Source organism: Hemicordylus capensis, chromosome 5 (assembly GCF_027244095.1).
Source record: "Hemicordylus capensis ecotype Gifberg chromosome 5, rHemCap1.1.pri, whole genome shotgun sequence".
Classification (NCBI taxonomy): Eukaryota; Metazoa; Chordata; class Lepidosauria; order Squamata; family Cordylidae; genus Hemicordylus; species Hemicordylus capensis.
In genome coordinates, this window is record NC_069661.1 from 239,415,235 (window position 1) to 239,438,346 (window position 23,112).

The 23,112-nt window shown below is 44.6% G+C and overlaps 1 protein-coding gene across 5 annotated transcripts in view; it reads left to right on the forward strand.

The window, feature by feature from the left end:
* Positions 1-997: 997 nt before the first annotated feature.
* USP18 (ubiquitin specific peptidase 18) overlaps positions 998-23,112 on the forward strand; it is a 39,793-nt gene continuing 17,678 nt past the window's right edge. The window contains exons 1-11 of one of the 5 annotated variants that reach the window (XM_053258639.1): positions 999-1,351; positions 2,765-2,819; positions 6,802-7,047; positions 9,197-9,290; positions 11,873-12,018; positions 12,489-12,568; positions 14,179-14,325; positions 16,916-17,011; positions 17,645-17,815; positions 20,616-20,747; positions 22,786-22,835. In XM_053258639.1, the coding sequence (XP_053114614.1) occupies positions 6,882-7,047; positions 9,197-9,290; positions 11,873-12,018; positions 12,489-12,568; positions 14,179-14,325; positions 16,916-17,011; positions 17,645-17,815; positions 20,616-20,747; positions 22,786-22,835 (1,082 nt within the window). In that variant the 5' untranslated portion in view covers positions 999-1,351; positions 2,765-2,819; positions 6,802-6,881. Of the gene's footprint in view, positions 1,352-2,764; positions 2,820-5,247; positions 5,369-6,801; positions 7,048-9,193; positions 9,291-11,872; positions 12,019-12,488; positions 12,569-14,178; positions 14,326-16,915; positions 17,012-17,644; positions 17,816-20,615; positions 20,748-22,785; positions 22,836-23,112 lie in introns of those variants that run through there. The other 4 variants (XM_053258635.1, XM_053258637.1, XM_053258638.1 and 1 more) reach the window with 4 other exon arrangements.

Sequence of the window (23,112 nt, forward strand, 5' to 3'; positions counted from 1 at the left end):
AAGACATATTACATGCATTAATAGACCAAAGGAAGTTTTTCACAGCATGGAGAGAAACATGAAGATCTGCTAATTGTGCTGATCTTTGATCGTAATAATAAACTGAAGATTTTCTAATGCCTGTGGATCAAATTGCTCTTAAAAGCATAGCAGCAGAGACTGGTAAAGATTTGGCAACCAACAAGTGTCAGGCCCTGGAACCTCAATATTTTATGCATTAGCTGGGATAGGATTTTTCTTCAAATGTCTATTGGCTTGTAGGGAAAAGTGCTTCTGGGTATACAAAAAGTTTCCTTCTTTTATCATTGTTGTCATAATACTTTCTAGAGTGGCTGAGCTTGTCACCTTTTTATGGAGGGAAGAGGCTCTGTGCCTTTAACAGTTGTATCAGAGACGGATCATCATTAGGTTTTATTTTTCTTTATTTCGCATTACTGCTTTCTTTTTTCTTTTTGGCTAGGAAAAGTTTTGTCTTCTTTATCCAGCACCAGCATCAACTGACTTGTCATTTCTCTCCATAAAAAGTGGGAGACCATTGCTGCTGCTGCTGCGAAGAATTATGTTGGCATAAAACGATGAAACTCTATCCATGCTCAGAGGCATTTCCCTCTCCAAGCCAACCTGCAGTTGAAGAAAAGCTTCAACCCCAGCTATGCGCACTGACTTGGAAGTAAGCCCTTGTTGAAATAAACGAGCACTTACCTCCGAGTAAACGCATATAGGATTGGACTCTAAAATAAACTTGTCATCAAGGCATATAAATGCTTTAATCAAAGAGCCTTTCAAAGTGGACCCATTGTCTACTGAAGCCTGAAGGATCCGTCTGCGTAATTGCATTACGCAGGTTTCCGTCGTCTGAATCCCTGGCGGGTGGGGAGCATTTAGATGGGAAGAACTACAAAGGAGAGAAAGGAAAGCTAAGGAAAGGGGGAAAAAGTTCTATCCCCCGCCCGCTCCGAATTCGGAGCCTTCGCAGCTTAATGAAAACCTAAAACATCGCCGGGGATGAAGCCACGGATCGTCCTGTGCATAGCGTGTGGATGGATCACGCCGAGGTACGCATGCGCGGAGTGAAGGCGGAGGAGAGAGGCGCCCCAGTGACTGCCTTGGAGCGAACGGAGCGGCGAGCTGTTAAGTTTCACTTTCGAGAGCGGCTGCGTCTGTGGCGGGGAATCAAAACTCAGGTCGGCTGTGCAGCATTGCCCTCTAGCTCAGCGTCTCCCAGCTGTCAGAAGCAGGGCTGGTAGGCGGGGCGGTCGGAGCTTTCCCCAGCGCGTGGAAACGGAAGGCAAGCGGAGCGCAGATCAGATCAGAGCAGAGCAGGCTGGAGGTCCTCATTCCTCAACTCGCGGTAAGTTCCAGATCCTTTTAACGTCAACCTTGCATTTTCAGATTTTTTATTCTTCTTCTTCTTCTTCTTAATTTATTTTATCACATTTTGGGAATTATGTCCAGAATAAGGCATAAGAAAAGTCGTCCCGTAGGGAGCCACGTAGTACATCCCTGGTCGCTAGAACGAGGCATCTTCCCTTGATTTCACGGGGGAAATCTACGGAACTCCCCACTGAAAAACTCTGTTTTTCTGCAGAACTGAACGTTTGCAGAACTGAACGTTAAGAGGCTGTATTTTGTGGGATGATGACCACGTGTTTGCATGCAATAAGGAAAACCTAGTCGGTATGCGAGTAGTTGCATAAATAATTCCGTGCAACAAAATGGGAAACAGTTTTAAGAAGGGGTAATTGTAGGGAGAAGTTCCACTGAGTTCCATCATGGGACTGATTCCCAACTAACTGGGAATAGGATTGAAACTTCGATCAGAAAAATAGGTATGGAGTAAAGAGACACTTTTTAAAAAATCTTAAATTTAAGAACTTTTAAATTTTAAAAAATTTAAATAACCATCTACATGGGAGAACAGGCTTATTCCGTTAACTATCTCGCTACTTCTCTGTCTTTTCTCATGGAACTGTCCAGCAAAAAACACCCAGATTGAATTCTCTTGAATTTGGAAATAAAATGGCTATTTTGTGTGAGGTAGTATGCCATCCATCAAAACTGTCCACTCCTGAGAATTTACTGTATTTACCTGAATCTAAGGCTATGCCCCCCAACCCTAAGATTTTTGGAGTTAGAAATCAGGGGGTTGTCTTAAATTCAGAGTCTTCTTCTTTTCAGGTAAATGCACTTACCTGTATTTAACCTGTATTTTAAAAGGGAATTGTCTGAAATTAAGGGCTGGATTTGGGGTAAATACGGTAACTGGGGAATAAGTCCTGTTGATTTCAATAGGATGTATGTATCTCTCCCCAAATGTGAACACCTGTGCACTATATTTACATGAGAGTAAGCCCTGCTAATTTCAGTGGGTCCTTGAAATAACAGTGCGTGCAGTTGTAGCCACCTCCCTGAAAACATGCATGGCCTTGGGCTGTGTGGCTGGAAACCTTCACATGCTTACTTGGGTGGAAGATAGACACTGAACTTGGTAGCACTGACATCTGGGTAAAATAGGGCTACAATCAGGCTGCAATATCATTTTTACTGATGTTAAAAAAGCTGAGCTGCTTGCTTCCTGTATGCGTTCTGCAGAAGATGGTAATGCAAGATCAGACATGGCTAGAAACTGGAGTCCATAGAGATTTTGATGTTGCCATTCACATTACATACTCTGTAGAAAAGCTGATTTGTGCCTCACAGGTGAAACTACCTGAAGTAGAGATGTTCTATCACATGACACAAGTCTGGTGTCTCCATCTTCTAGGTGTACAATTGGGCTATAACAACACCGCCCTGCACAGCAACCTTAATTGGCTAGGGTAAGTGTTCACTCTTCCACTGGGTGTCTTGCTTTCTCATGTGGTTGCAAATATGCCCCAGCAGCCCAACAGAGGAACAGGAATGCACAAGCAGGTGCTGTGTGTATGGATTTTGCAGCATTGAGAAATCCAGTCCAGGAGGTAAAGCTTGCATATGTGCTGCCCACTCTTGATTGTCAGTGATGTGAGTTTTCCAGAAAATTCTGAACTGGAGGGGAAAAATTGAGAAAATTGACTTTTCTCATTAGAATTGATCCATATTTGCATAAGATGTGCTCAAGAATTTCTCCTCAGGATGGAATAAATTGCTATGCACATTTTCCCCTTCAAGATAGTGGCTGCTCCACTGTTGTGCTGATGCTTTGCCCAAAGTCTGGCCATGGAGCTTGCTGGGATTGGCCTCAGCGGCCTTGGAGTAAGGAGCACCTCCCCTCTCTGGAGATTGCCAGACTGCCGTGGGATGAACGTCTGCAATGCGATTCACAGTTTCAAACTGAGACCACGGGTTTGTCAACCTCCAGTTTCATGTTACATGGGAATGCAGCCTGTGTTTAGTGGCAATATCCTCCCTGGAGCTTGACACCTATGATCTGAGTATTTTTGCAAACCCTCCAGCCAGGATCTGCCCCACAGATAAGAATAATCACTGTTATAAATGGGACTTGTAGGGAATCGTTTTGCTTGTGTCTGTGTTTGTTGAGGACCAGTTGGATACAGTAGAACGTAATCCATTGGAAATGTGGATCTGGAACTTGGCTTGTTGCCAGTTCACAGAAAGGTTGTTAGAAGTTGTTGGTGGGGCAGTGTAAAGGACAAGCAGCAGGCAGCGATAAGGATCACACCTGCCTGTTACTTGCTTTGTGTAACTCTCTTCCCCTCAATATCGTTTTGTAATAGAGCAGTGGTGTTCTGCAACTGGTGAGTAAAGTGGAATTCCAGCCTTACTTCCAAGTAAATGGACAAATAACAGCCTTGACTTTATTGTGATGCTGTGCAAAGTTGTGGTCGGTCCTGAGAACAGAAATCAGTTCCACTGATATCCATTGTAGTTTATTTTCAGCACCCAAGGATGTATGTTTTGTCTCCAAAGATTAATCGTGGAAAATTGAAGGGATAATGCAGTTTAAATGTGTCTGGATGCAAGGGATCCATCATTCTGGAACATGATAGGTTTTCTTTCGTTTGGTCAAGAGAAAGGGGGGAAACTATAAAAATGTGTACTAGCAGAATACATAAAAACATAAAAAGCAACACAACTATTAATGCAGAATACCCATATTTAAATGAATTTAGTCCCACTGTGACTTCAGTAATTTTGGATTCAGCTGAAATCTACCAAGATGGAATACTGAGTTCAGTGGTACCTAATGCATGGAACAGGAGTTCCCAACTTGCGGTACCCACCACCATTCCCAACAACAATAAATAGGAGCTGGGAATGGTGGGTGTTGTAGTTCAGCAACAACTGGAGTACCAACATCTGGAACTCATGGCACAGAATAATAGAGCTGTAGAGTTGGAAGGGGTCTCCCCCTGCTCAGGACATTAGACTGCTATAGCATCCTGAGCAGATGGCCGTCCAGCCTCGGTTTTGAAAGCGTACAGTGAAGAATCAGCCCACCACTGCACGAGGTAGATAGTACGACATCGAACAGTTCAGGAATTCTCCCTAGCCTAAATCTGCTTCCTTTATTAACTGTCTTCAGACTGACTTACTTGGAAGGTGGCAGGAAAGGTTTTAAATTATAAGCAATTAGGAATTTAACATTCCTGAATTTTAGACCATAGTTCTTTTTTCTTTTCTTTTTTGGAAGGAATGTACACAAATTAATTCTCTTGCTCAAATGTATATGTGTATAGACTTGCTACTCTGAAGGGCCAAAGATCCAATCTACCAAGAGAGACTAACGTGTAAAAATTAAAGGTCACCCTGTTGAACTGTTTAGAAAAAAAAAGTCATAGCTATAAGGACCAATCAGAATGACACAAAGTTGTGAGATGTCATATTCTCCAGAGATCTTCGTCAAGCTGGATGATGATCGTCGTACCGGGTGGGGAGGAGGAATCTGCTGTGGGCCCAGATGTTTACAGTTCATTGTAACAGACTTAAGGTGGAGTGCAGAAAGAATTAGCCAACTTAACTGGATTAATCTCACGACTGGGTCAGCTGCTGATATCAGGATGGACAAATACGACAGATATACCGCTTTTCAACAAAAGTTCCCAAAGCGGTTTACACATAGATAGATAGAAATAAATAAATAAAATGGCTCACAATCTAAAAACAAACATAAGATAGACACCAGCAACAGCCACTGGAGGGATGCTGTGCTGGGGATGGATAGGGCCAGTTGCTCTCCCTCTGCTCAATAAAGAGAATCACCACATTTCAAAGGTATCTCTTTGTTCAGTTAGCAGGGGACAGGGACAAAGGCATCCCTGCTCTGGCTTTTGGAATTCTCTCTCTTTCCTTGGAAGCTAGAAAACGGACAGCTTTGTGAGCTGATGCTTGCAGAGGAGCTTGGGGCCAGTTCTCCTAGCATTGACAGGTATGGAAGTGCATGCATCAGTGGATCTCCGTCAGTGTCCCCCAAGGCTTTTATTGACAATAAATTCAGTGCATAATTGTTACTCATTTCTGGTGAGGATGTTTTATTTTTCTCCAGCAATATTTTGTTACAAGAGAAGCCATAGCATGTTAGAGTTTTAGAAGGGACCTTGGAGGTGTTTTCATCCAACCCTCTGCTCATTGCAGGAAACTTCAACAGCACTCCTGACAGATACTGCAGCTATTGTGGCTGGGGATGATGGGAGTTGTAGTCCAGCCACACCTAGGGTTGCAAGTTTGAGAACTCTCGGTGCTAAAGCCAGAGATGTGGAATTTCACCCCCAAATGGGCATTCTTAAAATTTCTACTTGGCTATTTGAAAAACCTTTTGATTTGCAGTGAGGGAGAATTAATATGAAGGACGTTTTTAGAAAAACAACAACTGTATAAGTAGGTCAAATAACGTGCCCAATTAGATTATCTATTTAGGACATCAGGAAAATTGTACAGTACTTGTTTTGAGGGGGAAAGTCATGCAAATTGTACGCAAATGAGGGGAAACTTGCAAGGGGAAAGATAATCCAAGGTTATCTAATAAAACTGATTGGCAGGTGATTCGGCAGTGGGTGTGTGTGTGTGAGGCGATGGAAAGGAAGTACTGCTTTACACTGTTTGTCATTAAGATATGGAATTTGATGGCACTAGTATGGCGATAGCCACTAGCCTAGATGGCTTTAAAGGGGGTTAGCACCTTCATAGTTGATAGTTAAATGGAGCCTTCATGTTCAGAGGCAGTATACCTCTGAATATGAACTGCTGGAAAGCAACAGTTGGAGAGGACCATTTGCCTAGATGTTCTGCTTCTGGGCTTCTTGGAATCTTTGGTGTGATTGAGCAGGGTCCTTCTTATATTCAAATAGCAGCTTTGCGGGTGTGTGGGGGGGGCAGTGATTTTCATTGGGAGAATTATGGGGAGAAGGGTAAGCCCCCTCTTAAGAACATAGGAAGCTGCTTTATACTGAGTCAGACCATTGGTCCATCTTGCTCAGGATTGTCTACATGACTGGCAGTGGCTTCTCCAAGGTTGCAGGCAGGAATCTTTCCCAGCCTTACCTGGAGGTTCGTGGATTGAACTCTGGGCCTTCTGCATGCTGGCAGATGCTCTACCACTGAACTACAGTCCTATCCCTACAATGAAGTTTAAAAAATGCTAGTCTCGGTACCTTTCGTGAATGTGTCATTCTTTTGCCCAAGAATGACACATTGCTAGAGTGAGTGTTTTCCGTTCTTCACTTGTTTCAAGGGACGTAAAACTAAATCGACACAAGCAAGCCCTGATCATTTTTGTGACTTAAATGCAAAAGGGTCGCGGGTGGGTGGGGAATTATACCTGTATAGATTAAGAAACCTAATCCTGGATTTTTGTTGTTGTAGAAAGACAAGAAATAAAATTAGATGCTTGTTTGGGATACAGTAGTTGGCTTGTTGCCCACTTGCGTTGCACAGTTTGATCGATGGGCCTGAGAATTGGACGGCTACAGACTAAAAGAAGCACGCTCAAGCTGGAAGAATACCAGACAATGGCCGTGGAGGCAGAGGAGGAGAAACGCACCGAGGATACGCTGGAGAAGCGCAATGAAAAGCTCAAAGCCATCTGTGGAATGGCTGACTTGAGAAATGGTACTTCCTTATGCTTGCTTGCTTTTTTCCATTATTATTATTATTATTTTACATTTATATCCCACTCTTCCTTCAAGGAGCCCAGAGCAGTGTACTACATACTTGAGTTTCTCTTTCACAACAACCCTGTGAAGTAGGCTAGGCTGAGAGAGAAGTGTCTGGCCCAGAGTCACCCAGCAAGTCTCATGGCTGAATGGGGATTTGAACTCGGGTCTCCCCGGTCCTAGTCCAGCACTCTAACCACTATACCACGCTGGGTCATTCATCTTGTTGGTGACATTCCCTTTGGATTGTTACTCCCTCTCCCGCATTTCTATGTTTTCTGGGGATCACGTTATTTATTGCATTCAAAGCCATGCATTAATGCCCATTTTCATCTGCAGGGCGGCACTACTTCAGCCCTCCTGTAGATGTTGGGACTACAACTCCCATCATGCCTCACTATTGGCCACTGTAGCAAGCGGTAATGGGAGTTATCGTCCAACTGCAGTTGTAGAGTTGTAGTCCTGACCATCCAGAATGGGAGTTGTAGTCCAACCATAACGGGAGTTGTAGTCTAACCCCTGCTAACTTGGCAAAGAGGCACTTTTTAACATGGTGATTCTCTTTATTTAGCAGGGGGAGAGTAACCGGCCCTATCCACCCCCAGCACAGTACCTCCAGTTACTGTTGCTGGTATCTATCTTACATTTCTTTTTAGATTGTGAGCCCTTTGGGGACAGGGAGCCTTTTAATTTAATTTTAATTTAATTAATTTTAATTTAATTTTAATTTCTCTGTGTAAACCGCCCTGAGCCATTTTTGGAAGGACGGTATCGAAATCCAATGAATGAATGAACTGCAGCTGAAGGCCCCACATTATACAGCCCTGATCTAGAAAAAAGTAGCTTTGGGAGATTTGGAGGTGAAGGGGTACTTTCAACTTATTCCTTTTCCATTGCCAGTCCCCCTGCAAATCTGCTTTCCCTCCGGCAGGATTCCTGGAATTAATATTTCCAAACATGTTTCTGAACCATTGCAGGGAGGGGGTGAGTTGTATTGGAAACACATGGGGGGCTGTAAGGCACTCATTTACCCACTGCTGCTATGCTTGAGGAAGGGTCACCCTTTCTCTCTTCAGAAGTAAAAGGACGCATGTCTCTGGTTTGCGTACCTAATGCATAGTCCCATATAATTGCTTTATGTTGTAATCGCTCAGTGGGTTGGTCAACACTCTAGGTGCTGCTGAAAAACAACTCCTTGTGTTCTGAAGTGTGGAACTGGGGAAATAACTGTCCCATCCTTGCCTTCCCTAAATGGCACCCCTATTGGGTGATGCACTCCCTACTGTGCATGTTGATGCAGAAGTAAAGATGCACAGAACTACAGCGCAGTCAGAAATGAAGACTTGTCTCCTCTTTCTTCACCTAAGATGTTGAAACTCTTATCTCTGCTGCCAAAACACTCTCTCTCGTTACTTTGATCAAGTTGCCTCTCTTTACATCCTCATGTTGGCTTCCTGTCCACTCTTGGATCCCATGTAAATTTCTCATCTCTGTGTTCTTATATCCTGAAACATCCCTACCCATGACCTTTGTTTTATCCCCCTCAGTTGTCTGAAGTCCTCCTGGTCCCTTGAATGATTTTGCCTTTGCTGTTCCTTTAGCCTGGAACTGCCTCTCGGAATACCTGCATGATGCCACTTCCTTCAAAGCCTCCTTTTTCCAAATCCAGCTTCATGAATCACTCAGCACAATCCTTGAGTCCTCCCCATATCCCTCAGCAGCTAAGCCTAAGTGCCTGTTGGAAAAAGGAAAGGTTGTGCCATTGAGTTGGTGTCGACTCCTGGTGACCACAGAGCCATGTGGTTTTCTTGGTAGAATACAAGAAGGGTTTACCATTGCCGCCTCCTGCGCAGTATGAGATGATGCCTTTCAGCACCTTCCTGTATCGCTGCTGCCCGATATAGGTGTTTCCCATAGTCTGGAAAACACACCAGCAGGGATTCCTGATATAAATTCACCTAATCCTTCCTCTTATCTCCCTTTCTTTAACTTCTTTTCTTCCTGTTTGGACGTTAGATTGTAAACGTTTCAGGCTTGTTAATCACAATGCATATTGATGGTGCAATGGAAATCATAACCATACATTTCGTCTCTGCCTTCAGAAGCTGTGGGCCTCTACAATATCGGACTAACTTGCTGCCTCAACTCCTTGCTGCAAGTTTTCTTCATGAACAGACACTTCACTACAATCCTGCGGAGGTGAGTGAGGGTCAGGGGATTTAAGGGCCCAATTACTTTTCAAGACTCCATTAGGAGTCAAGAACTTCACTAAATCTTTACGTTTTCAAGCCCTGTTCACAGGGACAATAGACTTTAGTGAAACAAATGCATTTTTATGTCTTTGACCACTTCTATATACTTCACCAAAGGTTTTGTACCAACTTGCTTGGGCCCTGGGTATTTAAGAGAACTTCGTTATGAACCCCACCACCCATTGAGATCATCGGGAGAGGTGTCTCTGCAGTTGCCACCAGCTCGTCTGGTGGGCACTCGGGGACAGGCCTTCTCTCCTGCTGCCCCGAAGCTTTGGAATGCTCTCGCTGCTGAAATAAGAGCCTCCCCATCTCTGAAAACTTCTAAAAAGTCTTTAAAGATGCATCTGTTCACCCAGGCTTTTAATTAAATAGTGTTTTAATAGTTCTAACATCATTTTAAAACATGTTAAAAATTTTAAATTGTTGTAATGTGTCAATCTTTTCTGCTATCATTTATTTTGTTTTAATTACTGTTTTAACTTTTCTGTCATTTATTCTATTTTAACTAATGTTTTAACCAATCTGTTGTAAGCTGCCCAGAGACATGAGTTTGGGTGGTATAGAAATATGATAAATAAAGAAATAAGAAGCCACCTTATACTGACTCAGAGGAACATAGGAAGCTGCCATATACTGAGTCAGACCATTGGTCTATCTAGCTCAGTACTGTCTTCACAGACCAGCAGTGGCTTCTCCAATGCTGCAGGCAGGAATCTCTCTCAGCCCTATCTTGGAGAAGCCAGGGATGGAACTTGAAACCTAGATGCTCTTCCCAGAGTGGCTCCATCCCCTGAGGGGAATATCTTCCAGTGCTCAGACTTCTAGTCTCCCATTCAGATGCAACTAGGGTGGACCCTGCTTAGCTAAGGGGACAAGTCATGCTTGCTACCACAAGACCAGCTCTCCTCCCTCATCCAGAAATCATCTTATGCCAACTGGCAGCAGCTCTCAAAGTTTCAGGCAGGGGTCTTTCCTAGCCCTACCTGGAGATGCCAGAGGTTGGACCTGGGACCTTCTGCATGCAAAGCAGGTGCTCCCTGAAATGATTAGATGGCTGAAAACACTTCCATGTAGCATTTGCTCTGTTGGGCAGTTACAGTGTGTGGGAGGTGATGGCCACATACATTGAGAATTGCAGTGGGGATGGGAATCCTTCATGTAGGTGAGGCAGTTTACACTTGGCAGGCTCACACATATGACAGCCCCTGAGCTGGGGTGAGTGGCCAGTTCCCCAGGAGCACCGACTCTACTACTACTATGGATATTTATATAGCACTCTTCAACCAAACTTCTCAAAGAGGTTTACATAGAAAAATAAATACACACATAAGATTGTTAATTGATTTTAATGGTGTTTTAATCTAAAGTGCCCTGAGCCTTTTGGAAGGGTGGTATAAATTTTTTAATAATAATAAATAATAAGATGGTCCCCTGCTCCCAAAGGGCTCACAATCTGAAAAGAAACATAAGGCAGACACCAACAACAGCCCCTGGAGGGATGTTGTGCTGGGGCTGGATGGGGCCAGGTGCTCTCCCCCTGCTAAAAATAAGAGAATAACCACGTTAAAAGGCTCAGCTAGCAGGGCAAACTGTTCATGCAAACCTCCTCATTACTCCTCATGCAAACCTCTAGCTTCCCATTATGTCAAGGCTGGTGGGAAACCCACCAATCTTGGCATATCCTGCCCTACTTCACTTAGGGAACCAAACATCTGTAACTTCTAATCCTCATCCTCATCTAGAACTTTCCTATTTTCCAGAAGCATTCACTTTTGAGCCTAAAGGGAAAATAATTTAGTTTCAACAATGCCGTATTTAATTATATGTATGTATGTATGTATGTATTTATTCAATTTTGAAACCACCCTTCCAAAAATGGCTCAGGGTGGTTTACACAGAGAAATAACAAATAAATAAGATGGCTCCCTGTCCCCAAAGGGTTCACAATCTAAAAACAAACATGACAGACACCAGCAGCAGTCACTGGAGGTACTGTGCTGGGGGTGGATAGGGCCAGTTACTCTCCCCCTGCTAAATAAAGAGAATCACCATGTTAAAAAGGTGGCTCTTTGCCAAGTTAGCAGGGGAAGCTCTTAAGCTTTCTTCCCTCCCCCTCCCTCTTTTTAATACACTGAACTTGGTTCTTCTTGTATCTCACACCCAGGCAATCAAAATGTTTGAAGTCGAAATGCCTGTAGCTATAAGAGAAGTAGCTTGCACAGGCAAGTAGCAGCAGCATTCTATAAATCAATTACAAATTGAACTTCTGCCACTTATCTCAAATAATCTTTATTCCATTTTTGACCCCCACGCACCCCAATAGAGATTTCTCCTCATTGAATCAACAGTACACTGGTCGATCTTTTTGTTAATCCCAAGAAATTGTCTATTAGAGGAGGGAGTCAACCCAATAGATTCTAATGAGACTTGCCTCTAGGTAAGTATGGATAGAACTGCAGCCACAAAGGATGAGGCCCAGTTCTTCCGGATATCAGTCATGGTTTCTGTTCTCTCTGTTTGCTGCAGGATCAAGGTGCCTCTTGAAGCTGCAGAGCAGAAAGCAAGTGTCCCTTACCAAATGCTCTTGCTGTTGGAGCAGATGCAACGGGGCAAAAGGAAATCTGTGCATCCCTCGGACCTTGCACGCTGCCTCTCAATGTACCATGTGAGATGTAAGGGGCAACTGGAGGCATTTTTGTTCTCGATCGCTTTTTGTTCTCAGTTGTTTTCAAGGACAGTGTTGATTGGACCCCTCCCCAAAGATTTAGGAATGGGTAGGCATTCTGGGAGTTATTGTCATCTGGGGACCCAAGTTCCAGAACCCCTGCCCTGAGGCCACTGTGTCGGGGGATAATGGGAGTTGTAGTCCAACATCTGGGGACCCAAGTTCCAGAACCCCTGGAACAAAGGAGGTGCTCTCAAAATAGGGGTAAAACGTCATAGTTGGGCTGTTTTGTGGAAGATGGAGCAAGAAGGGAATGCTGGCTGGTAAAAGTGTAGAGGGAGTGTGAAGCTGAGGAGAATCTAGTGGAGGAAGTGGGTGGAAATGTTGGAATTTGGGAAATTCCAACAAAAAGGACCCATCGTGCAAAACCTTGGCTGTAAAACTGTAACTTTTTTCTTTCTTCCACTTTTGGCCTAGTGTTTGTTCTCTATGATGCTTCTCAGCTCTTCCTGATCCTCTGGAACCTTATTCAAGGCCAAATCACAAACAAGGATCTGGTAAGGTTCCACAGATAAAAAGATTTCATTGCTCTCTGTGAGTCCATAAGAATCCTTTCTGGCTCCCTGTCTAGGTCCTGTGTAACATTTGCTGCCTCCATCTCTTTATTATTTACATTTTACATTTTATATCCCATTCTTCCTCCAAGGAGCCCAGAGCAGTGTACTAACTTAAGTTTCTCCTCACAACAACCATGTGAAGTAGGTTAGGCTGAGAGAGAAGCGACTGGCCCAGAGTCACCCAGCAAGTATCATACCTGAATGGGGATTTGAACTCGGGTCTCCCCTTTGATTGATTACTTGCTTCCAACTTTCTGCTTCAGGGGTTCCCAACCTATAGTACTCCAGATATTACTGAACTACAACTCCCATCATCCCCAGCTACTATTTATTGTGGCTGGGCATGATGGGAGTTGTAGTTCAGCAGCATCTGGAGTACCACAGGTTGTAGACCCCTGTTCTATCTGAATTGAAGAGACCCTTGCTGTTGTCCTGGTCTCATCAAAGTGCTGGTTCGCCAAGGAGCCAAACTGAACATAGTGGACTCTGCTAAAGAGCTAGAGGAGTAGCAAATGAGCTGCAGCTGCTTTGGTACCAGCAGTCACTTTCTCACTCTCTTGTGGCGCTGCCCTGGCTGTAATTGAACCGTGCAGGCTGGTCATTTGTCTGGCAAGGGAGGGAAATTCTCAAATGGGTGAACGAATTTTCCTCCCCTACTACCTTAAGTGGTGCAGCGGGGAAATGCTTGACTAACAAGCAGAAGGTTGCCGGTTCGAATCCCCGCTGGTACTATATCAGGCAGCAGTGATATAAGAAGATGCTGAAAAGCATCCCCGCTGTGAAATAATCCACTCCAAATCCACTGAGGGGGTGTGTTTTGTTTGTTTATTTAAAATAGTTATACCCCGCCCCTCCAGTACACTACTGCACAGAGCAGCTCACATCATCAATAAAATAATTACAATGTAAAATAAAAGATTAATAAAGTTAAACAAGTTAAAAGACCGGGCTAAAACCACATTTAAAATTACAATTGTTTTTAAAGGTTCAAATTAAAAGTTATTAATAAAAAGTTAAAAACTGAGGACTATAAAACTAAAGAACCTACCCGACAGCAGCAGCAGATGAAACGTTTAAAAGCCTCTTTAAAAAGATGTGTGTTTAATAGCTTAAAAAAACACACACTGAGGGAGGGGACATGGTGAATCTTTTCAGGGAGGGCATTCCAAAGCCAAAGGGGCCACAACTGAAAAGGCCCTGTCTCTAGTGCCTGCCAACCTGATCTCTGTGAGTGGCAGGCCCACGAGCAGGGCCTGAGATACCGAGTGGAGGGGCCTGGCTGGTGTGTCTGCGTGTGTTACAGGAGATGGATTTGACCATTTAGTGATAGTGATACAATCAACCGGCACCTGTCCCCCTCCTGCAAATGGACTACGACACTGAAAATTAACAAATATGCTGGGGTGAAGTTTGAACACGATGTGTTGATCCTGGATTAGGTTTGCCAGCCTCCCAGGATTCGCCTGGAGTCCATTCTCACTGCTTAGCCAAAACTGAACCCATTATTCGTTCACTTTCTGATTCTCTCCCACTCCCCAAATCTCTTAAAGGTTGAAAGTCTGACAGCTCTGTATAGCACCCAGCTTCAGGAGTTCCTTGTGTGCCAGGAGTGCTTGCTTGAAACCAAGAAGGACAGCGGCATGCTGGTGCTTCCACTTCCCATGTTTGACTGCGATTCCCACCTGGTCAGAAAGCTGGTATGTTTAGGGTTCACTCATCACGGTGTGGTTTGTACATACATGATGAAACTCAAGTTTAAGGAGGTTCTGCCTCTTGGGCTCATAGCAACTGAGTTTCCAGTGTGGTCCTCCCTCTTATCCTTTAGGGGGATGCACATGTGTTCAAAGCACAAAATGTAAGCTGACTGGGGCTGTTCGCTGGGTGGGTGGGTAGTCTATCTCTTCATGTGAGATGTATAGGGTGTCTGCAAGATGTGGGGGTAATTGGTCCTTGTCTCCCATCATGCTCTTATTAGCACTGCCATGGCTTCGAGGTGATATTGAATTACCAATTACCTTAATTCTTATCAGTCGGGTTTCAGGCCTTGGCATAGCACAGAGACAGCACTGATTGCTCTGGTAGATGACCTCCTTTGGGACCTTGACGAGGGTAGTGTCCCTCTCTTGGTCCTTTTAGATCTCTCAGCGGTTTTTGACACTATTGATCATGCTATCCTTATAGACCACCTGCATGGGTTGGGTATTGGGGGCACTGTCTTACAGTGGTTCTGTTCATACCTTAGCGGGCGTGTCCAGTTGGTATGCATTGAGGACAAGTGTTCTGACCCATGGCCACTTCTTTATGGAGTTCCCCAGGGCTCAGTTCTTGCCCCTATCCTTTTAAACATCTATATGAAGCCGCTGGGTCATGTCATGTGCCAGTTTGGAGTGAGATTGCATCAATATGCTGATGATACTCAGCTGTATATTGTTATCCCAGACCATGCTGGGGATGCTGTTTCTGTGCTTGCTCGATGTCTGGAATCTGTTAAGATCTGGATGACTCAAAATAAGCTCAGACTAAACCCCACTAAGACTGAGCTGCTCTTATTTAGCCCTTGTACTGGCCAACAGTTGGGTCCAAACCTTTTTTTGGATGGGATGGCGCTGCCCCCAAAGGAGCTTGGGGATTCTTTTGGACTCGCGCCTTCTGCTTGAACAACAGGTGGAGGTTGCAGCTAGAAGTGCATTTGACCAGCTTCATCTGGTTCACCAGTTATGCCTTTATTGTGATCGGCAGGCACTAACGACAGTGACTCATGCCCTTGTCATCTCTCGCTTAGATTACTGTAACATGCTTTACCTAGGGTTACCTTTGAAGACGATCCAGTGGCTCGCCTACAGTGGGTGCCAAAAGATAGGATAGGGTAACACCTCTCCTGCAGTCACTGCACTGGTTACCCATCCGCTTTCGAATTCAATTCAAGGTCCTGGTTCTTACCTTCAAAGTCTTGTGGGGCTTGGCGCCTGTTTACCCACAGAATCGCCTCTCCCATCCAGTTACATCCCATCCTATTAGATAATTTCAGATGGCCCTTTTGTCAGTCCCTGATTTTCGAGAGGATCGGAGTTCTAGAACCCGCGAAAGGGCTTTTTCGTTTGCTGCACCACTTCTTCGGAATTCCCTTCCCCTTCAGATTCGTCTAGCCCCCTCTTTACTGCTCTTTAAATCCTTACTGAAGACCTTTCTTTTCCACTGGGCATTTGCCCTGTAGTCCACTTTATTTCTTTTTCATTATATATTTTAGTTGCAATTTTTAATGTAATTTTTTATTGTAATTTTTAATATTACCTTATTTACATGCCGTTGTACACCGCCTGGAGTCTTTGGAGCCGTTGGTATATTAAATGCTTCTAATAAATATTTGTAAATTGCACACTTTGGGGAGGTTTATATGCATAGGAACATAGGAAGCTGCCATATACTTAGTCAGACCAGAAGTCCATCTAGCTGGGTATTGTCTACATAGATTGGCAGCTGCTCCTCCAAGGTTGCAGGCAGGAATCTCTCTCAGCCCTGTTTTGGAGATGCTGCCAGGGAGGGAACTTGAAACCTTCTGCTCTTCCCAGAGTGGCTCCTCCATCCCATGAAGGGAATATCTTCCAGTGCTCACACATCAGGTCTCCCATTCATATGTAACCAGGGTGGACCCTGCTTAGCTAAGGGGACAAGTCATGCTTGCTACCACAAGACCAGTTCTCCTCTCCAGAATGCGTGAGACTACTTCTCTGAGGGCTAAATGGCGCGGGCTGATCTATCTACTTCTCTATGACCACTTGGAGGACCAGGAGCAAGAAATGTAGTGAAAAGGTGGTCTCAGAGAATGGTGCAAAGGCACTCAATGTAGTTCAGTTGTTCAGGTTAATAATGTCTCAGCCTAGCCAGTTCCTAAATGGGAAGGATTACCTAGAAACACTCTAGGTGCTGCTCCAAACTCCCTGGATGACAGGTAGGATACAGATATGCTCAGAAGAGGGGATTCCAGCAGGGGCAGCTTTCCCTCCCCCTGCATCACAAGCTGCACCTGCTGAAATCCCTTCTTCTGTACATTTCTTAAAGGTACAGGAGAGCTGTCCTCTGTTCCCCATGGCAGCCCTACCAGGATCCCACACAGGAGGTACAATGGTAGCTGAAGGTGGGAATGCTGTCTGCCTCGTGGTGGTGTTCAGCATACACCATGAAAGGCCGTATACTCTGTGGGCTTGGCTTGACCCAAAGAAAGCAAGAAAAGATCAGGTGACAGGGACTTTGCTCTTCGCCTCATACAGTCTTTCCCTGTGTTTCTAGGAAGATGCCCTGCGTTGCTTCTTTGCATCTGAACAACTGACCGGTGACAATATGTGTGTCTGTGAACAGTGTGGCAAGAAAACACCAAGCCTGCAGGTAATGCTACCTGTTTGGGGAAGCGCTGCCACATCCCCTGGAAGTTCACTCTTTGGAACTGCATTCTATTTCCCTTTGAGATAGGGTTGGCATATTCAAGCTTCCCAAATCCGGATGGACTGATTTGCAGATTATGCGGCAACTAATTTGCATTTTCTTTTCTTTTCTTTTCTTTTTTCTTTCCTTTTACTTTCCTTTCCTTTCCTTTACTTTACCCTCCTTCTCTGCCCTCTCATGTGATTGGATCCAGTAAAATCCAGGCAGCACATTTGAAATCTGTGTAAATCTGGGTGGAATTTAGCAGCTGGATAGAGGAGCCAAAATACGGGGGCTACCCTAAATTCCGGGGGACATGGTGACCCTACTTTGAGAGGATGAGCTTGTTCTCTTTGTCTATGCCCCAACTCTTTTGTTTCGAAAAATTCACAAGGCAGCGTGATGGCTGCCAACCATGTATGCCCAGTGAGGTCACCAGTGCCTGTTTGAACAGAATGCTGCTGAATCCTCTGAAGATAAAAGCAGACAAGGAGTCATCCCAGACTGCTAGGCCCATTTTACTTTGCAACGAGTTCATTATGGCACTCTTTAGATCCCAGTCTTCGCTTTTCAGTGCTGGTGTGTTCTGGTTTGCAGGGTATGAAAGTAATGGCCCTGCCACAGACATTGACGCTGCACCTGAAGCGCTTCTGCTCTAAGGAAAGCAACCGGACTCGGAAGATTGGCCATTCTGTATCCTTCCCACGGAGCCTCGATTTTAGCCAGATCCTGACCCCGGAGCAGTATTGCCCAGATGCCCTGGAGAAGGTGGGGTATTTCTTTACATCTGAGTTGTCAGAACATAGGCTCAGAGTTGGCAGGAGGGCACCTAAGCTGGGCTGAATTATTAGGGCCAAAATGTGTATTCCCCTGGATAGGGTTGACATGAGAATGGTTTGACCTGTGTTTTGAGTCCAGATGTGTACAGTGTAAACACTGGAGTCAGAAAAGTAGCCTAGGAAGTCAGGAAGGGAAACCATGGCATCCGAAATGTGAGGAACCAGACAGACTCACAGAATTCCCTTAAAAAACAAAAACAAAAAAACAACCACCATCAGCACCTGGCCCTTCAGAACAGAAGGGCTCTTCAGCCGTTCTGGCTCAGAGAACAGTTCTTCCATTGTATTCTTATTCTCCTTGGTTGCAGTGTTGGGTCTTTACATCTGGTGTTGGGAGTTGTCAGAGTTGCTCAGAGCTGGCAGGAGGGCACCTAAGCTAGGCTGAATTTTCAGGTGGCGAGCAGGACAGAAAATAACAAATGATAATGGCGGTCAGTGGAGCCGCACCGACGGATGGAGGCCGGAGGCAGGCAGAGTCATGCCGGCGGGCAGAGGAGGAGGCTGGCCGGTGGGGGCAGGCCGGTGGAGCCACACCGGCCAACTGGACGAGGAAGTGGGCCAGTGGGAGAAAACGGGCCAGTGGGAGAAGGCGGCCGTCTGGTGGAGCCATGCCGGCCGACTGGAAGAGGAGGTGGGCGGCCGGCCGGAGGCAGCTGACGGCTGGCCCAAACTAGGGGCGCAGATGCTCTGTGCCTGGGCCAACTAGTTTTATTTTATTTATGCTTTATGTAAACTGCTTTGAGGACTTTTATTGAAAAGCAGTATATAAATACTCTTAGTAGCAGCAGCAGCATCAGTAGTAGTGCTGTCCCTCCATGACCTATGCTGAAATCCTCCTTCTCCAATATAGATCTTGGAACAGTATTGATAACCTTGGAGCTTAAACAGAATCCTTTGCCTGGATAGGTACCCAGAGAATGGCCATCTCTCTCTCTCCTTACCCCTTAATCTCTCCCTCGCTAGTGTTGCTGAAATTTTTGTTTGTTTGTTTATTGTTAAATGTATATACTGCCTTTCATTCAAACAATCCCAAGGCGGTTTACAGCAAAATTGAAAAACAAGATTGTATAAAAGACACAATTAAAATATTAAGCTAAAAATATAAAACAAATCTGATTAAAAATTTAAAATAAAAGCAATACAGAGTACAAAGAGCAGCAGCAGAGACAATCAAATAAAAGCCTGGGCAAAAAGCCAAGATTTTACACTCTTTCTAAAAGCTGTGATGGAGACCAAGGAGCGAATAGCCGCCGGGAGAGCATTCCAGAGTCTGGGGGCAGCAACAGAGAAGGCCCTGTCTTGCGTGCACGACAACCGAGCCTCCCTCATTGTCAGCACCCGGAGCAGAGCCCTCTCAGATGTCTTCATCAAGCGGGCAGCAACCCTTGGGAGCAGGCGGTCCCTCAGGTATCTCGGGCCGAAACTGTTAATTCCCCTTCTCAGAGCTGTAAAGGATGTAACTCTGGTCAGAGGGGAGCCCCACAGCCAAACTAGATATGATAGAGAAGTTCTGTGTTTGGAGTGCCTGATGTATTTTTCTTTCCAATCAAAGCAGCCAGGAGGGTGGATTTGGATTGGGCTATGGCATGGGAGTGGAGAGATAGTGGTAGGTCTAAACCCCACTCCCATGCTGAGTTTCTACCTTTAAACCACTCTCCCTCAAGCTGCTGTTAGCCAGGGGAACACCCAACGGGAAATAACATGTGACCATAATTAGTGGTGCCTGCCAATTGGACCTCCCTTCCTGTGACAAATACTCACTGGAGCAACAAAGGGTTTTGTTGTGTGTGGTGTGATCTAACTTGGGATGGTAACAAGGGCAAAGGGGCGAAGCCCTCTCTTGTAGTTACATCCTCATTTGGATTGGTGCTCACATGGCTATTTATTTATTTTGTTTTCTTAATTTCATATACTGCCCATCCCAGAATGGCTCAGGGTGGTTCGCATACAAAAACCTTTTAAATGTTAACGTCAACATTTTTTTAAAAAGTTAAAAGTAACATAAAACTCATTTTTAAACCTGATTAAAACCAATTCAATATTATTAAAAGCCAGGCAGAAAAGAAGGGGCTTTAAGGCTTGCTTGAAGGCCTCCAAAGACAGCAGGCCTCTTATGTGGATGGGGAGCATGTTTCACAACCTAGAAGTCACAACTGAGAAAGCCTGATCCCAGGTTGCCACCAGATGAACTGGTGGTACCCAAAGACAGCTGCCTCCAGATGATCTTAATGAGTGGTGGAGATCTTGCAGGGAAGGGCATTCTCTCAAGTAACCTGGGCCTAAGCTGTTAATTTACAATTTACAGTTCAAAACCCACAGGCCCCCAGTCTACATATTTGTGTAGCTCAGCTCTTTTTTGTCCAGAAAAATGTGCTGCTCTTTGCCTGGTGGTGTCATGGTTTTAAATTGTTTTAAGGTTTTTATTTTTGTCTTGTTTCATGTTGTTGTAAACCACACTGAGATGGAAGTTTGGGGTGGTCTACAAATGAGATAGATAGATAAAATAAATGTAGATTGTAAACCTGCATGGAGTGGCACAGGAATTCAGGAAAATAAATCCCAGAAGCAATGAAACTGGGACGGGCAGGCAGAAAGGAAGTCTAGTGCAGTGCAATATTTCTCTTAAATGCCACAGAGAAGGATAGTCTGTTAGCATCTGGCATGCACAAGGAAGTTTTGAATCTGGTTTTGTGCTTGTCCTGAAAGTGTCTCTTTGTGGTCCTTTCCAGGATAATGGATTATATGAACTTTTTGCAGTTGTTGCTCACTCAGGATCTGCTAGCTTTGGTCACTACTGTGCATATATCTGGAATATCAGAGAACACAAGTGGTACTGTTTCAACGACTCCAGTGTCTGTCAGGTGAGAAAGCCAGACCTACATATAAACCTGTTGCTGCTTCCCCCACTCTCAAAAATATGCCCTTGCCTCCAAATCAGGATCTGAGCTCAGACTCAAAATAAGGATGTGCGAGCTGGCCGTTTGGCTAGTTCAGTTTGATTTTAATCTGGACTACATGTTGGGAATGCCCTCTGGTAAGAGATACCCTTCTGTTACAGCAGAGTGCACAGAGGCAAAACATAGTGGATTCTGCCCAGGCATGCTTGTTTGCTGAGAGCAAAAGAAACTTGGAGCCAGTTCATAGTTTCAAATCAATATAAGGAGTCTTTATTTGGAGAACTCCATTCTAGATAGGAAAGTGGAGAGAGAGAATCTCTAATCTAGCTAGCTAGCTGGATGCAGAGAGATGCTGTCTGCGATGCTGTCTGCATCTCTGCACATGTGGTGCAGAGAGAGAGAGAGGCGAGTGTGTATGATAGGAGGAAGAAGAAGGAAGAGAGAGAGGCAGGAAGGAAGTCCCTGAGAGTAGCAATGTACATATCAAAGGGATAGTGTCAGAGCAGTAGAGAGAAGGGATGACCAATGTCTTGACCCCTTTAGCCCTCTGACTCACTAGTCTGTCCCCCTCTTTCATTGAGGCATGAGGCAGCACAGAGTCCTTCACTTCCAACACTACATTCAAACCAACCTGGCCGAGCTTTAGGATCGGCCAAACTGGTCCAGCCATCAAACTGGTTCGTGGGCCAGTTCGGGGATACTTCTAGTTTGTTTTGTTTGCTTGTTTGTTTAACATTTTTATACTGCCCCAAACCCGCGTCTTTTAGAACTCCTCTCCTTGAGGATTCCCCTTTACAAGTAAAGGGGGCATCCCTAATCCCTATCCTAAAGGTGCTGGGGGTGGCAGCGGCAAGATAAAGGGGCCTCTGTACTTTTAGTGGAGGCACTGCGGCAGTTGGGGGCCCATCCAATGACAGCTGCGGCCCAGGCTGTCATTTAGGAGGCCGGTGGGGAGCTTGGAAGAGCCACCACCACCTCTGATGCTACCACTGCCTCGCTGTCTCAGCTAAAGGTACAGAGGCCCCTTTCTCTCACCCCCCGCCGGTGCCTTTAGGATAGGGATTAGGGATGCCCCCCTTTACTCAAGGATTCCCCTTTACAAGTATCCTTGAACTGGTTCTTAGAACTGGGTCCAGTCCGGTTCGAATTCTGACCAGCCAAACTAGCTCAATTCAAACCATGGTTCAACTCAATCCCTAACCCAAAAACATACCAGTGCCTGAAGAATAGGATTTTTCTAAAGTTAAGCAGCACATTACTGATCTATATGCATATATTCCAAGTGTTCTTTTCTTGTATTTTAAATACCCAAAATTGACCTGCCTTTGCATAATGGGTGTAAATTAACTGAAAATGCTAATCTTCTTTTTACAGACACATGCTGAGGTTTCAGAGCTTTCTGATGCATTTTGCTCTGAATATTTTTAGTAGTAGCAGGAGAGAGAGAGAGAATGTGTGTTTATGTGTGTTGAACTTTGTAACCTTTTAATTGTGGCCACAGAAGACTCAAGGCAAAATGCATTTGGCAGTCTTACTCATGGTCTATAAAATATTAGTGAAGGAATTTGTTTCAGATATTGTACTGCTCAGATGTACATCTGAGACAAAACACAGTCTGGTGTGTCTGAATGCTCATCCAATGCCTGTATGTTGGTATCTTGTTTATACATAACTAGATCTGGACCAGAGCTATGGTCTTATTTTTACCTTTATAACCTGCTCTGCCTCTGAGGAATGCAGAGTGGTGTCTATGCTTTGTTTATCTTCATTAAAAGCCTGTGAGGTAGGTTAGGCTGAGAGATAAATGACTGGCCCAGAGTCACCCGTAGTTTCATGGCTGAATGGGGGTTTGAACTCGAGTCTCCCTGGCCTTAGTCCAACACTATAACCACTAAACCACAATTTTAATATAGGTTCCATGTATTGGCGTGCTTTCACAATTGATGTATGAGGGTGCTAAATCATTCTCATGAGCATGCTCCTTGTTTTTAACACTCTGCAGGTATCTTGGGATGATGTCAAATGTACCTATGGAAATGCAGGTCTCCGCTGGTAAGATGGCCGTGGTTGTCTACATTTTCTTCTAATTCTACTGGAAGGGCTGGGGAAGATATTCAGGAGTGTAGCTAGTTAAACAAAATTAATAACACTTGTTTGGAATGAGCAAGCTCCAGGGAAAGTGGAAAGTGCAGCTCAGAAATTATTGAAATTATTTGTTTCAAATTATTGAAACACTTAAGTAATCTTATATTCCAGCACAGCAACTTATGTGGCAAATACAGTAGACCAGTGTATATCAAATAGAGAGATGGAGGAGCAGGCTAAAGAT